Genomic DNA, 17,379 nt, shown 5'->3' on the forward strand with positions numbered 1-17,379 from the left:
AATTCTTTGGTGCTCAGCTTTCTTCACAGTCCAACTCTCACATCCATACATGACCATTGGAAAAACCATAGCCTTCACTAGACAGAACTTTGTTAGCAAAATAATGTCTCTGCTTTTAAATATGCTATCTAGGCTGGTCATAACTTTCCTTCCAAGGAGTAAGCATCTTTTAATTTCATAGCTGCAATCACCATCTGCAGTGATTTTGGAGACCCCCAAAATAAAGCCTGACACTGTTTCCACTGTTCCCCCATCTATTTCCCATGAAGTGATGGGACCAGATGCCATGATCTTAGTTTTCTGAATGTTGAGCTTTAAGCCAACTTTTTCACTATCCAGTTCTAACTATTGCTTCTTGATCTGCATTCAGATTTCTCAGGAAGCAGATAAGGTGGTCTGGTATTTCTATCTCTTGAAGAACTTTCCACAGTTTTTTTGTGATCCACATAGTCAAAGACTTTGGCGTAGTCAGTAAAGCAGAAGTAGATGTCTTTCTGGAACTCTCTTGCTATTCCTGTGATCCATCATATGTTGGAAATTTGATCTCTGGTTCCTCTGCCTTTTCTAAATCCAGCTTGGACATTTGGAGTTTCTTGGTTCATGTACTATTGAAGCCTCGCTTGGCAAATTTTGAGCATTATTTGACTAGAGTGTGAGATGAGTGCAATTGTGCAGTAGTTTGAACATTCTTTGGCATTGCCTTTCTTTGGGATTTGGATGAAAACTGACCTTTTAAGTCCTGTGGTCACTGCCGAGTTTTCCACATTTGCAAATTTGCTGGTATATTGAGTGCAGCATCATCTCTTAGGATTTGAAATAGCTCAACTGGAATTCCATCATCTGTACTAGCTTTGCTTGTAGTGATGCTTTGTAAAGTCCGCTTTAATTCACATTTCAAGATGTCTGGCTCTAGGTGAGTGATCACACCATCATGGTTATCTGGGTTGTTAAGATCTTTTTGTGTAGTTCCTCTGTGTATTCTTGCCACTTCTAAATATGTTCTGCTTCTGTTAGGTCCCTACCATTTCTGTCTTTTATGACAGAGAAAATGTATGGTTGGCACAACTTGAAAGGCAGATTGACAAATTAAAACTCAAATGACAGAAAGCTAGAATCCACTGGTTGCGATCACTCCTACTTTCCTGTGTTCTGTGTCCTCACATATGAGAATAGTCAAAAGCTGATATTCTAGGTATTACAGTACATTATGTGGCTTTAGGGATTTTTCCAAATTTGATGAAATAATGATATTGTGTTTGAGCTTTTTATTAACATTACTTCAAATCCTGTTAAGAAATATGTACAAAGGTAAATAAATGTTTAATGTATGAAAGGATCCAGCTTTCTTAACCGTTGGGTATTTTAGTGAAGAAAACATGGTTATGAAAGGGGCTTCCCAGGTGGCTCAAAGCTAAAGAATCCTGCCAGTGCAGGAGATGTGGGTTTGCTTCCTGGGTTGGGAAGATCCCCTAGAGAAGGAATGGAAACCCACTCCTGTACTCTTGCCTGGGTAATCCCATGGACAGAGGAGCCCAGCAGACTCCAGTCCATGGGGGTTGCAAAAGAGTCAGACACGACTGAGCACTCATGCACATTCATGAAAAGTAAAGGGACATTAACAGTACAATTAAAGATGAAGTCACGGTGCATGCACAGCTAAGAACCACATGACAAAAGTTACTTTCTTCCCATTTGTTGGAATTTAACTAAGCAGAAAAGCATAAGATAGAGGACGCTCACAAATTATTCTTTTTCAAATGTCTGAACAGAAAGAAAGAGAACGAGGTTCTAACTTGGCCTTCATATTCCGACTGCCTTTTGCTGCTGGGAGGGTGTTCAGTATCAGCATGTTGGACACACTTCTTTATCAGGTACTCAGTGTTTCCTGCTGCTCTCTAAAGTGTTTATTTTTCTATTTTGTTTGGATTCTATCAAACGAATGATACAACTAGTGTTTCTCATGTAACTGTCAACTTAAATTGGCTCTGGAAGTAAACCAATATTTTATTTCATGTATTTAATGAATGATCTAAATGTGCCTATGAAAGACATTGTAAGAAAAAAATTATTTTTCAGAATAATCTATGAAATGATGTTAGGCATTCTTTGACACAATGTTTCATGTGACATTTGAATTCATTTACATATTCCTTTACATATATAACTAGACTATAAAAAGTTAAGAAAAAATTACTAGGTTAAGAAAAAGACACCTTTCTTTCTAATGCACATTTTTAAAGAATGATACCAAATAATGTCAATAAACTGACAAATCAAGGATATTTTCAACTTCTGATAAGTTTGCCTACTTTAGAAACATGTAAGGAAAATTTTACAGCCTCTAAGAACCATTCAGTTTGTTTCTGAATGCCAGAGTTTCACATTGTCATTTCATCATTGCTAAGTTCACAGGGATTTTATTTTATACAAATACACTAATTTTTTTTAACTCTGCCAGAAGCTGAACAGCAGCAATATTTCATATTCTTTGATTCAAGTATTCAGATAATTTTTAAATATATCCGTTAAGGAAACAAAAAGATATTCATAGGGCTTTAAACAAAAATCAACAACAAAAAACTAGTTGAAATATTTGATTGTAAATTTTAGTCATTACAAACTTTTAAAAAATATACTCTTGTTCAGCTTATAGTTTTTGTTATTAAAAATATAAAATTGTTTTCCTCGTGTCCAATACCATCCATAAAATTTAAACATATCATGATATCCTAGAAAATAATAATTTCTCATATTTTTTGAGGACAGCTTAACTGTACATGTGTATTTAGCACACTGACAAGATTGATTTTTATTTCTTTTTTTAATGGAGGCTTAATGATTGGAGAAGAAAATGGCTCCAAACCCACTCCAGTATTCTTGCCCGGAGAGTCCCAGGGACAGAGGAGTCTGGCAGGCTACAGTCCACGGGGTCGCAAGAGTCAGACACAACTTAGCGACTAAACTACCACCACCTAAAGTGGGCCTCCCTGGTGGCTCAGACTGCTAAGAATCTGCCTGCTAATGCAGGAGAGCCAGGTTTAACTCTTGGGTCGGAAAGACCCCCTAGAGAAGGGACTGGCAATCCACTTCAGTAGTCTTGCCTGGAGAATTCCACGGACCGAGGAGCCTGGTGGGCTATATAGTCCATGGGGTCACAAAGAGTCAGACACAACTGAGTGACTAACACTTTCACGTTCAGTGATATGCCAGTGCTTCCCTGGTGGCTCAGTGGTAAAGAATCTGCCTGCCAACGCTGAAAACGCAGGTTCAATCCCTGGGCCAGGAATACCCCCCGAGAAGGAAGTGGCAACCCAATCCAGTATTTTGCCTGGGAAATCCCATGGGCGGAGGAGCCTGGCTGACTACGCTCCATCAGGTCGCAAGAGTCCGGCGTGACCTTACTCACTAAACAACAGCAACGCCATGATAACCATTAATATAACTTGTAAGATGTGATAACATATTCACACTCTAAGCTATTCTGTTTTTCATACACACGATAAATGCCTATTTTATTTCTGTTGCAGTCATTTGTGAAGGACTATATGATTTCTATTACCAGACTTCTGTTGGGATTGGACACTACACCAGGATCGGGGTTTCTTTGCTCTGTAAGTTACTGCTGTCTGAAGTGGAAGATGATTCTGGCGGGCAGTTCTTAAATCCGTCTATCATGTCTTTGTCTGACTCCTCTATATCATTTATTTATTCATTTTTCTAACATGTGCTCAAAGCATAGTATCCTGGTTTTTTTAATTAATTAAAAAATGTTTAGAGAAAACATTATTTAAATTAATAATCTTGCAGATAGCCATTCAGAGCAAAATTCACAAGTGTTTTTTTTTTTTTTTTTTTTCTCTAGCTGGCATTTGAGATGAACAGTTTCTGACATAGGATGTCATATGCCAAGGAAAACACTGAACATGTTGTTTAGCTTCTGGTTTTTGTTTTTCTTTCTTATTTTTGGCCAGCATGAGGGATCTTAGTTCCCTGACCAGGCCTCCTGTAGGGGAAGCATGAAACCCTAACCACTGTACCACCAGGGAATTCTCTAACCTCTCTGTTTTATAAAAGAGTGTGCTATGTCCAAGTGTATTTCATTAAGTGACTTATTAACAGTTGAACTTCGTGGTTAGCAGAGAGGAAGCAGCACTTACCCCTCCTGTCCAGGAGTCCTGTGCTGCTTGTATTGCATGCCCTTCTCAGTAGGGGTGCTATAGAACTTTGGATGGACTATTCCTTTTTGTGCTGGAGTGTCCTTTACATTCAGGATTTGTAGCCTCAGCAGACCCTGTCCACTAAGTCCCAGTAGCATCCTCTAGTTATCGCAACATTCAAACAAGTCCTTACGTCCAGGTTTCCAACAATTCCCAGTCAGTTACCAGTGATGTCACCCACTGAGATGGAACTAACGCAATGCCATGCTGCCGCAAATTGAGCAGTGGGTTTCTTAAGTTTGAGTTAACCTGAGGGATATGGTTTAAGATGGCAGTAAATACCTTTAATATATGGTAAATGCTTAAGAAATGGTGCTTTGAGATTTTAAAATATCCATGAAATCTACTTTTAAGGAATGAAAAATAACCATTGAGTTTTTTATTTCTTAAAAATTTGGTATGTCAATAATCCAATTATATTTATTACAGATGAAGATCACTGAGGATGACCTATGGATTAGGACTTATGCCAGACTTTATCAGAAGTTATGTTCCTCTACTGGAGATGTTCCCATTGGTATCTACAGGACAGAATCTCAAAAGCTTACTACATCTGAGGTTTGGAAATATCCACATATTCCTGTCTTAATGTTTAATGTGATTGAAAACTGCGATTCCTAAACCTAGAAACTTATTTCTGAAATATTGGCCATTAAATTATGTCAGAAATTTCAAAAAGTATTTTTGGCAAAAGTGATATTCTAGAGTTTGGACTCTGAATGCTTTTTGTAGGTTTTCAGGAAGTAAATTAATTCTAAGTAACCTTTTGACACATAAGAAAAGTTCTCAGGGCAAGCAATCTAGTTTTTAATATAATCTTAAAGTCCAGTATATTGGCATTTGGAAAGAAGGAAACAGAGATAAGTTAGGGAGCATGAAACTCACGTTTTTTCAAACTCTAGGTTGAGAACTACTTTGGAGCCAAGGAAAAAACCCCAGGAGCAGTGCCAGACTCTGGCTCAATAATCGTAATAGCAAACTAGAGCTTATTAAAAATGGAACAGAATTTACAGTGCCTGCATATGACTGAAAACATATCTATATTTTAAGTTGGCCACACTGTGTGATTATAAATTATGGTTTATATTCCTGAAATATTTATCTTCTTCAGATACCTCAAAGTTATTCAAAATTTTGTTTAAATCACTTCTTTCTTTGGTCTTATGTGAAACAGAACCTCAACTCTGAGACTTAGATTAATTGCATGCATTTTAATAGTCATGTAATCATTACATCAGCTTGTGATGAAAATCAATGAATCTGTGTGTGGAAAAGAAGAACTTTATAGGAAGCATAAGGATAATGGAGTAGATTTTTATTTTCTTGTTACAGTTTATAGTTCGACATTTAAGTAAGTGATATTGAGGCCAGGAGAAAACAGTTCCATTTTTCTGAGATGCTCTTTGCTGGTTTCACTGCAGCTTCAGAGGTGCTAAAAGATGTTTTATTGCCATTTCTGCTGCTGAATCTGAGTTTTTCATTGGCTGTGGTCCCCGTGGTTCACACCACAAAGAGCAGGACCAAACTGGAAAAAATCAGGAATGACTGATGGGAAAAACATACCAGACAGTTAAATGTGTAAGACAGCTTGGCAGATATGCCTAAAAGTTTAAAAATATTGCATCCAAAAAATATTATTTGATTAACGGTTAAGAGAAAAAAGGTGCTTTCACACCTAAGCAACTAACCATGTCTTACTCAAGCTTGATAAAGACAAAGAAGATTTCCACATAGCAGAATACTATTACTGTTTTTATCTTGTAATACGGATTTTGTAAACTTGAAAATAGCTAATCCTTCCACTGGTCAAGTTCATATCCATGTTTGTCATTTTGTATTATTAGGAGTCTTTGTTGTATGCTGTTAACAGTGTAGATAGGGAAAAGATAATTGAATATTCGTACTGTCATCAAGGAGCATTTAACATTACATCTCAGTTCTTCCCATCACAAATCAGCAAAATATTTATAAATCCTCAAACCTCCAGCTTATATTAAAAGCACACATCCTTGGAAAAAATAAAAGAATTCTAAGCTTTGAAGATAATATCTGCTGTCTTCCTATACTGAGTTCAGTTCATCTTTTGGAACACATATTTTTTTTTAAATTTTATATACTACCTATTACAGAAAAAAAGAAGAGGCAGTTTAAAGATTACAATAAACTTTGAGTTCTTTTACAGTAAAATATATTAGTAAGGGCAAGAAATTAAAGTTACTTTCCATCTAAAATGACCTGACTGCTATAGTTGAAAAGGAATTCTACTTTTATTTTTCTGGCAAATAAGGCAAAAATAAAACTGTTGAGTTATATAATAACTATAGTTTGATACACAGAAAGATGTAAGTTCATCTATAGAAAGATTTGTTTTTCCTGATCATTGTTAACAGAGTGAGTATATTATATGTTTCCTTATATGAGTTTTATTATTTAGATATATTTAAGAGATAGATAACATGATGAACATTTTCTCACTTTATAATTTTGCAAGATGCTAAATTACCAAAAAAGGTGATACTCAATAAAATCTCATTTTATAAAAGCAGGCTCATTCGTGTCTGACTCTTTGTGACCCATGGACTGGAGCCCACCAGGCTCCTCTGTCCATGGGGTCCTCCAGGCCACAATCCTAGAGTGGGTAGCCATTCCCTTCTCCAGGGGATCTTCCCAACCCAGGGATCGAATCCAGGTCTCCTGCATTGCAGGCTGATTCTTTGCCATTTTAACCACCAGGAAAGCCTCCAAATTACATTAATATAAATATTTTAGTAAGGCTTAAGATAAAAAAGTTTTGAAACTGAAGCTGCTCATTCTCTACCATTTTCCCGTCAGTGTTATTCCATTGGGCCAAGTGTTAAGAATCTGGAGACAAACAGTTCCAACAAGCCTATATTCATATATTTTTAATGTGTTTCTTAATATTTGTAACAGTAGTGACAATCCTAAATAGTGGGTTAGACTTGAATTATATTACAACAAAAATTTTTGAAAATTTCACTTCTGCCTTTTGAAGGATGAAGCTCATGTTATTCCGTAGAATTGAAGAACAAGATAACATGATTTTTATAACCCCTAAATGTTTAGGGCTTATATATTGACTGGGCAGATCAGTTTTTAACCTTTGTAACATATTTGAAAACTCAGAATATTTCTATACATTTACTTGAATGTATATGTAGGGGTGAAAAATAATCTTATTATAGTATCTAAAATTTAAAAAAAAACAGTACAAATATTAATACCAATAATGATTATTGAATATCAATAATGATGTCAGTTTCTTCTCATGAATATAATCCTTTATATCTTATCAATTTTTAAATTTTCTATTAACACCACATTAACTTTTCATCAAATCATAGAAAGATGATTTTAGAAAAAAACTAATAACTTTTTGGCAAGTTTTTGAAATATTAGCTTATTCTTTACCTAATTTTATTCATATGTGGTATCTGTCGTATATTGTCCTGTTGCTGATTGTTTTGTGAATGTATCGTTTAGTTGTTGTTTAAACTGGAATTTGTGTGTTTCTTTTCCCTCCCTTTGTGTCAGTGTCGAGAAATAGCATCACAAGTAAGTATTTTGTTTGTCTCCCTTTCTTCAAATGGTCTAATATAATGAGTCATTGAAAACAATATTAAAGGTTAAACTCACTAGTTCAGATTTTAAAAGAAAACAAGCTGAGATGGTTTAATATGTTCTCTTCAAGTTAGTGTATCTATATTTCCCTAATATGATTGCAAATTAATATTACCTATTTGTCTTCAAATTATGTTTATGTATGGATCCAATCGCACACTTCACTGCATGGTGTCATTACCAGCTGGTCACTTACTGGATGTAGATTATCTGTCCTCAAGGGACGTGCCACCTTCTGTGCAGTCAGCTAGGACTGAAAAGGAATGGGGATCTTGACATAAAACATACCTTTAGTTTGCTTCTTAAAGTAGCCTGGACCCCTTAGGGACAGTTATGGGAATAACAGGACCTGAGATGGATTCCTTCTTATGCATTTATATTCCTGAAACCTCGATTTCTCTTTATGTGATTTGCATTTTTTATTTTATTTTCCACTTTCTTCATGTAGATCATGTTAAATAATTATCATTATGGCCTTAGTACTTAACACAAACTCCCAAACATTAATAGAATTAAAGAAACTATTACAAACATAAGTATTTTCAACTTTAAAAATTGCATTTTGAATCTCAAAGCAGTGGTACAGTTCAGCCTCCTGTGGAATAATATCACAAGTGTAAAACTTTTGTGTCAAAATTACCAATGAAAAATATGAGTCTTATTTTTGAGCTTGTTGGAGTTCTGTATTATCATAATTCCAGAAATTTTGACAGAATGACTGGTATTTTCTCTACAATTTGAAACCATATAATAAATGCAAATGTTTATTAAATAATTCTGAGCACTCTACATTAGTTATTTAAGGTTTAATAAGCTCTAGCTCTGTTATATTCTTAAATATTCTAATTTTTTCCTATATATTGATTCCTTTGGAATTTACTAGATATGTACTAAAGAAGCTTCTCTTTGCGCTGTAAGAGTGTTTTAGCTGCTTTCTGACATTTTTCACATGATGGTACATAGACAATGGTAACATTTGTTTATCATGAAGTTGCTCAGCAGTACCAGCTACCATGGCTGCCTGCAGGTGATGCAAATTGAAATTCTAGTTAATGCAGAATATAGTGCTGGCAAAGATAAGGTTTGGGGAGCTTATCTTAGAGTTTTTATGGTTTACTTATTAGAGTATCTTTTGTAATGCTTTGAAAAGTTACTAATGAGTTTAAGCATATATTTCTACAATTTTTCATTTGTACCAGTATTTGACTTTACCTGACTGACAAGTTTTCATTTTATTTATAAGGCACTGGCAGGCATTATTTCAGGAAGTGTTTTAGGAAAATGTCACAAGCCAAATTGGTTCACTTTGCCTCTCCTAAAGGCATTTCTCAAGTGTGAATCCAGACCTGGTCCAGTGGTAGAAACACTAGTTAGTGGTCACACCATGTCCCTAAGAGGAGTTTGCATTTGCCTAAAAACTGTATAGCTTCATGTTTGAAAGTGGAGTTAATTTTTTTGAATGTAGATTTTTGGCTCTGTTGTAGTTTTCCATGTCGATTCATATGTTCTGCACTTTTAGTTCAGATGTCAAGCTTTACTGTCTCCTCTTTTCTCTGCTCCTACTGCTAAGTTGCTTCAGTCATGTCCAACTCTGTGTGACCCCATAGACGGCAGCCCACCAGGCTCCCCTGTCCCTGGGATTCTCCAGGCAAGAACAATGGAGTGGGTTGCCATTTCCTTCTCCAATGCATGAAAGTGAAAAGTGAAAGTGAAGTCGCCCATTCCTGTCCGACTCTTATCGACCCCGTGGACTGCAGCCTACCAGGCTCCTCCGTCCATGGGATTTGCCAAGCAAGAGTACTGGAGTGGGGTGCCATTGCCTCTTTTCTCTAACTTACTATTATAGATTCAGAAAGTCAAAGGTTTGGCTCATTTCTGATTTTTTGTAGCCAATTGGAAGTTAACTTGTAACTTTCTTCCTGTAATTGCTTTCTTTCTCATAGTTACTATTCTAGGTCTTAAAGTCCTCCAGTTATTTCCCTATGTAAACTAAGCTTCTTCCCTCTAGTTTGCTGAGTTTTCCAATATAAGCATCGCCTCAAAATCCTTTTATGAAGAAAGAGCTCCAACTGTACTTTAGATATTAAAATATATTTATCCTTGTAATTCTATTATTTGTCTTCCACAATTCTGTTCTTTCCTTTTTTTTTTTTTGGTTCTCTCTCTCAACTCTCAAATATGTTCAGATTTCCTCAAACCTCAAGAAACATTCCCCTCTTATTCTATTTTTCTTATTTCATTCTTGCTGTTAAACTCTCATAAGCGTTCAAACATGATGTCCATTCTATTCCTTGTCCATGTCTCTCAGTTTTTCCTCACTCTTTGATCGAGTCTGTTCTTACTAAAAATCTTTTTTAGCCAAAATCACTGGCATTTTATTTTAGTTGTAATTTGTTTAAACATTATAGAAGCTTTAACTGGGTTCATTGTTTCTTACATGTCAAAATTCTCTTGTCAGTTTTCATTTTATGAATAACTCTTATTTATTCTGGTTTATTTCTTTTCCTCCTCTTTGTTCTGTTCAGTTTCTGCCTATAACAACCCATTTTATTAAAAAAAAATATTTTAAGTCTTTATTGAACTTGTTACAATATTGCTTCCATTTTATGTTTTGTTTTTTTTGGCCCCAAGGCATGCGAGATCTTAGCTCCGGGACCAAGAATCGAATCCACATCCCCCACATTGGAAGACGAAATCTCAACCTCTGGACCACCTAGGAAGTCCCAATACCAACTCATTTTAGATGCTGATACTGTGATCTTCCATCTGAAAGTTTGTCTCTAATTTCCTGTCCTGAGATTGGCTCTATAACTCAGGACCTCAAGGAGAGGCAGGGATTTACCTCCTATCCTAGGACGTGCCCTTGTCTTTGAATTCCAGGAAGTACCCCATGATTTAAGTGCAGCCTAAGCTTCACTGCAGATTGTCCCCCAAGAGTGTTAATCTTGATCTCTGCCCAATGCTGAACACTTTTTTATTTAATCCACACAGCAAGGTAACAGGGCAGATGATTTTACTCCCATTTGTAAATGAGCAGAGGCTGAGACACTTAACTTGATAAAATAAAAACTTAGGAAGCAGTGGGCCTATATTTGAACTTAATCAAATTCTGACACCAGAGCCTCTCTCTCTCTCTCTCTTTTTTTAATCATTAGATTTCACTGAAGGAGCCTCTGCCAGTTTCTGGCCGCTTCTCTCTTTTCCACCACCTGCTTTGAGATACCAAAGTGCTTTGTTTGAGACTCAACATGGGAACTGACACTTGAAACCCAAAGCAGGCATTTGTCAAAACTATGTGTATAGACTTTCCTCTTTTTCTGCACATGATCTTGGAGAACTCATTAAATCTTTAGGTTTCAGTGATTACTCTGAGGTCAATGGAGAGTACATTTGTGTTTTATGAGTTTGGTGTTCTAATTCCTAAACATGAAGAACAAAGTGATTATCTGCCAGATCCTCCCCGCCTTATCTCCCAGAATTAGACATTTCCTTAGCCTAGGTGCTTGGAATGAGTCAGCAAACATCCAAGAAAGATTTCTCAGAAAGTGGGTGTGAGCTTTTCATACCTATTCTTGGATTTAATAATGACTTATTGGTGGATATGCTGTATCCAAATTCTCTTCCTTCAAGATCTTGCATAATACATACAGATAAATGATTGTTTTCTTTGCATGATGCATATAGAGTGGATTTTTTAAATTATTTTATTTTTTATTGAAGGATAATTGCTTTAGTGAATTTTACTGTTTTCCGTCAAACCTCAACATGAATCAGCCATAGGTATACATATATCCCCTCCTTTTTGAAACTCCCTCCCATCTCCCTCCCCCTCCCACCCCAGCCCACCCCTATAGGTCAATAAAGAGCCCCTGTTTAAGTTTCCTGAGCTATAGCAAATTCCCGTTGGCTATCTATCTTACATATGGTAATGCAAGTTTCCATACTAATGTTACTCTTTCCATACATGTCATCCTCTCCTCCCCTCTCCCCATGTCCATCAGTCTGTTTTCTGTGTCTGTTTCTCCACTGTTGCCCTGTAAATAAATTCTTCAGTACCATTTTTAGATTCTGTGTATATATCTGTTAGAATATCGTGTTGGTGGGAATGTGAGTTGGTGAAGCTGCTATGGAAGATGTTATGGAGATTCCTCAACAAACCAGGAACAAAACCACCATATGGCCCAGCAGCCCCACTCCTAAGCATAAATCCTGAGGAAACCAAAACTGAAAAAGACACATGTGTCCCATTGTTCATTACAGCACTGTTTACAATAGCCAGAACATGGCAGCAACGTAGATGTCCATCAACAGATGAATGGATAAAGAAGTTGTTGTACATAGACACAATGGAATATTACTCAGTCATAAAAAGGGATGCATTTCAGTCAATTCTGATGAGGTAGATGAACCTAGAACCTATTATACAGAGTGAAGTGAGTCAGAAAGAGAAAGATAAATGTCATATTCTAATGCAAATGTACAGAATCTAGAAAAAATGGTACTGAAGAATTTATTTACAGGGCAACAATGGAGAAACAGACATAGAGAATAGAATTATGGACATGGGGAGAGGGGCGGAGAGGGTAAGATGTATGGAGAGAGTAATGGCGAAAACTTGCATTACTATATGTAACATAGATAGCCAACAGGAATTTGCTGTATGGCTCAGGAAACTAAACAGGAATTGTATCAGTCTCGAGGGGTGGGACGGTGTGGGAGATGGGAAGGAGGTTCAGCCAGGAGGGGATATATGTATACCTTTGGCTGATTCATGTTGAGTGACAGAAAACAACAAAATTCTGTAAAACAATTATTCTTCAAAAAAAAAAAAGAGTTGCCCTAGCACATCTAGGAGCAAGAAGCTATTTAAATGCATCCAGTCTGCCTGATTTAACTGCACAGCCCTGGCTTTCTGCTCACTTCGTGCCTTAAACTGCATGGGCATCATTCTTTCACTTTGCCCTGCCACAGGAAACAAATTAAGCCTTTACTCACAGCTTCTTGGTGCATGACTGCTGGAGTTCACAAAATCAGAACTGAATATAAAATGATAAGGTTGATCTGAGTCATTCCAGTTTTCATAAGGGGGTGATAATTTCTAAGCTTTAATATACTTGGATCAATAATACTATTTTGTATAGATTCTTTACATAAGAATATGAATATCCATTGAGGCTTAACTTAGCTGCAGTGCCCTATGGATACTTCTCCTTGTGATTCTGGGGTCAGCATCCTTGTTGCTGCAGAGGTACAGGCAGCAGCAGAAGCATTTTGTAGGGCCCCAGGGGGCTGTTTTCAGGAGTGTGGATCTCAGCATGGCAACTACTCTTCTTCCACACAAGTAACCACATCGTCTACCTCTGTGATACCCAGAGTGTCAGCATTTTCCCCCAACACTCTTTGCAATGGAGTCTGATGCCTGCTGTAGACACACCACCAATGGTCATGGGATAAGGATCTTTCCCTGAACTTAGTGCCAGTCATGCCCTTTACTGGAATCTAGACACGCAATTCAATATGAAACACACAGAGAAGTCTGAGACCTGTGACACAGAGCCTCAGCTCCATCCTCTTGTCCTTAAATGACAAAGATTGAAGCTTCTAACTTAAATTGGTGAAACCAACAGAAGCGTGAGAGAACTGAACAAACGCAACTTACAACTGTGCAGCTCAAAGCAAACACTTGACAGTAGGCAGTGATACAGCTCAGCAAGTGTGCTTATCAGCAGGTGGTACAACCAGTTATCAAGTCAGAGCCAAAAACAGTGAGTCTCCGTCTGGCCCCCATGGGCTGAAGACCCTGCTCGCTGTGCCTGTTGCTGCAATTCCGAGTCCTTTATGACGCCCCAAGCTGCAACTTTAAGTGCTTACTGAGCCCACATCCATAAATTCTGCCCGCTCCATCTTAATCTTCCATTATTATCCCAAACCCTTAACATCCATACGTTCTCTTCAGACTTTGGTCTGTAAATATTTAAAAACTGAAGTAGTTCTTTTGGAGTGTAACTTCCTAAACATGTGATAAAAAGTAAAATGAGTAACATATATGCTTCCTGCTGCTGCTAAGTTGCTTCAGTCGTGTCCGACTCTGTACGACCCCATAGACGGCAGCCCATCCGGCTCCCCTGTCCCTGGGATTCTCCAGGCAAGAACACTGGAGTGGGTTGCCATTTCCTTCTCCAATGCATGAAAGTGAAAAGTGAAAGTGAAGTCGCTCAGTCATGTCCGACTCTTAGCAACCCCATGGACTGCAGCCTACCATGCTCCTCCGTCCATGGGATTTTCCAGGCAAGAGTACTGGAGTGGGGAGCCATTGCCTTCTCCGATATGCTGCCTAGCGTCTGCATATTTATGAATCACTTTATGAGGCGCCTAGAAAAATAACACAACCAGCCAAAATAAAGTCAAAATTATTTCTCAGTTTGTTTTTATGAAAAAAGGAGAGTTATTTAGATTAACAAATTTAAAAGCATTAATTTCTAATATTTTAATAATCTATGATTAATTTAAATACCAATAAGTAGCATTTAGGCTAATAATAAATTAATTAATTCCTGTCTTAAGGGAAGACATCTACCATGTAGTTAGTAATTGCATGATAATAGTATTCAAGATCCTAAATGGAGAAGAAAAAAGTAAGATTTTCTGGGCTTAAAGCACTAGGAGAGGCATCAATTCACTTTAGTCACATAGTCGTAACCAATTGTTTGCAACCCCATGGACTGCTGCATGCCAGGCCTCCCTGTCCATCACCAACTCCCGGAGTTCACTCAAACTCACGTCCATCGAACAGTGATGCCATCCAGCCATCTCATCCTCTGTTGTCCCCTTCTCCCGCCTTCAATCTTTCCCAGCATCAGGATTTTTTCCAGGGAGTCAGTTCTTCACATCAGGTGGCCAAAGTATTGGAGTTTCAGCTCCAACATTAGTCCTTCCAATTCAGGACTGATTTCCTTTAGAATGGACTGGTTTGAACTCCTTGCAGTCCCAGGGACTCTGAAAAGTCTTATCCAACACCACAGTTCAAAAGCATCAATTCTTTGGTGCTCAGCTTTCTTTATAGTCCAACTTTCACATCCATATATGACTATTGGAAAAACCATAGCCTTGACTAGATGGACCTTTGTTGGCAAAGGAATGTCTCTGCTTTTTAATATGCTGACTATGTTGGTCATAACTTTCCTTCTAAGGAGTATGTGTCTTTTAATTTCATGGGTGCAATCACCATCTGCAGTGATTTTGGAGCCCCCCAAAATAAAGTCTGTCACTGTTTCCATTGTTTCCTATCTATTTCCCATGAAGTGATGGGGCCGGATTCCATGATCTTAGTTTTCTGAATGTTAAGCTTTAAGCCAACTTTTTAACTCTCCTCTTTCACTTTCATCAAGAGACTCTTTAGTTCTTCTTCACTTTCTGCCATAAGGGTGGTGTCATCTGCATAGCTGAGCTTATTGATATTTCTCCCGGCAATCTTGATTCCAGCTTGTGCTTCTTCCAGCCCAGCATTTCTCATGATGTGCTTTGCATAGAAGTTAAATAAGCAGGGTGACAGTATACAGCCTTGACGTACTGTTTGTACCAGTCTGTTGTTCCATGTCCAGTTCTAACTGCTACTTCCTGACCTTCATATAGGTTTCTCTAGAGGCAGATCAGGTGGTCTGGTATTCCCATCTCTTTCAGAATTTTCCACAGTTTATTGTGATCCACACAGTCAAAGGCTTTGGCATAAGCTAATAAAGCGGAAATAGATGTTTTTCTGGAACTCTCTTGCTTTTTCGATGATCCAGCGGATGTTGGCAAGTTGATCTCTGGTTCCTCTGCCTTTTCTAAAACCAGCTTGAACATCTGGAAGTTCACGGTTCACCTATTGCTGAAGCCTGGCTTGGAGAATTTTGAGCATTACTTTACTAGCATGTGAGATGAGTGCAATTGTGCGGTAGTTTGAGCATTCTTTGGCATTGCCTTTCTTTGGGATTGGAATGAAAACTGACCTTTTCCAGTCCTGTGGCCACTGCTGAGTTTTCCAAATTTGCTGGCATATTGAGTGCAGCACTTTCACAGCATCATCTTTCAGGACTTGAAATAGCTCAACTGGAATTCCATCACCTCCACTAGCTTTGTTTGTAGTGATGCTTTCTAAGGCCCACTTGACTTCACATTCCGAGACGTCTGGCTCTAGGTGAGTGATCACAACATCATGATTTTCTTGGTTGTGAAGATCTTTTTTGTACGGTTCTGTCGTGTATTCTTGCCACCTCTTCTTAATATCTTCTGCTTCTGTTAGGTCCATATCATTTCTGTCCTTTATCGAGCCCATCTTTGCATGAAATGTTCCCTTGGTATCTCTAATTTTCTTGAAGAGATCTCTAGTCTTTCCCATTCTGTTCTTTTCCTCTATTTCTTTGCATTGATCACTGAAGAAGGCTTTCTTATCTCTTCTTGCTATTCTTTGGAACTCTGCATTCAGATGCTTATATCTTTCCTTTTCTCCTTTGCTTTTCACCTCTCTTCTTTTCACAGCTATTTGTGAGGCCTCTCCAGACAGCCATTTGCTTTTTTGCATTTCTTTTCCATGGGGATGGTCTTGATCCCTGTCTCCTGTACAGTGTCACGAACCTCCATCCATAGTTCATCAGGCACTCTATCTATCTGATCTAGTCCCTTAAATCTATTTCTCACTTCCGCTGTATAAATCTTAATACATATAAATTCGGTATACTTTTGATTATATCCTATTGGAAGGAGGAAAGAAAGGTATGTAAATTTCAAGTATAGAAATAACTATCTCTATGTTGTGAGTTTAGATTTCTTAAACTTAATCCTCAAATCCTTTTGATTTCCTTTTCTTTAGTTGAACTGAAATATGAAAAGAGACGTTACTTTTATTGAAATAATGATAAAACTGCCTTGTGAGTCCTATGGGTTTTTATGTAAATCATGATATTCTTTCCTTTGGGGGAATTCAAAACAGTGGTGAATAGGGGATCCAGTATTATTTAGCTCATATATGCTTGATATAATTCCTGGCACACATAACTAAGAAAAGCATTCACAAAGATTAAAAGTGTTTTATCCTTTACTTGGAAAATAAGCTAATCTTCAACTTCTTCCCTAAAGTATTTATTAACTTCTGGTTCTGTGACTTGACTTGTCAGTTCCATTATATGAGAATAATATCTTGAGTATTTGATCTGACAAAATTACTGTTTCCACATATTTATGGGAAATAAAACTATTACACAGAGTTATGACTAGAAAGAGTAATTCAAATAAATTTTAGACTCTGATTCACAAATCTGTGCAAGCCAATTATCAAATATGAGTGAACTAACATTTTTATTTTTGATATAAAGTACATGTAAACTGAAACTACTGAACCTAGAATGATATTCTTTGCTGATGGTAGATATTACTTGCAGTTTTATGTATTTTACTTTCAGAGAAGAGGATTTTCAGTATATTATCAACCAGGTAAGACTAGAGTAAGTTAAGACTTATAAAGGCATCCATTGTTGCAAAACCA

The 17,379-nt window shown here is 37.3% G+C and overlaps 1 protein-coding gene across 1 annotated transcript in view; it reads left to right on the forward strand.

Moving 5' to 3' along the window:
• The first annotated feature begins 1,783 nt into the window (after positions 1-1,783).
• The window catches only part of LOC120859176 (potassium channel subfamily T member 2-like), a 17,885-nt gene continuing 2,289 nt past the window's right edge, over positions 1,784-17,379 (forward strand). Inside the window, exons 1-3 of the mRNA XM_040235375.1 lie at positions 1,784-1,871; positions 3,528-3,611; positions 4,647-4,775. Of these exons, the coding sequence (XP_040091309.1) occupies positions 1,848-1,871; positions 3,528-3,611; positions 4,647-4,775 (237 nt within the window). The 5' untranslated portion in view covers positions 1,784-1,847. The remainder of the gene's footprint in view (positions 1,872-3,527; positions 3,612-4,646; positions 4,776-17,379) is intronic.

The sequence above is a fragment of the Oryx dammah genome, unplaced genomic scaffold (genome assembly GCF_014754425.2).
Source record: "Oryx dammah isolate SB20612 unplaced genomic scaffold, SCBI_Odam_1.1 HiC_scaffold_116, whole genome shotgun sequence".
In the NCBI taxonomy this organism is placed as follows: domain Eukaryota; kingdom Metazoa; phylum Chordata; class Mammalia; order Artiodactyla; family Bovidae; genus Oryx; species Oryx dammah.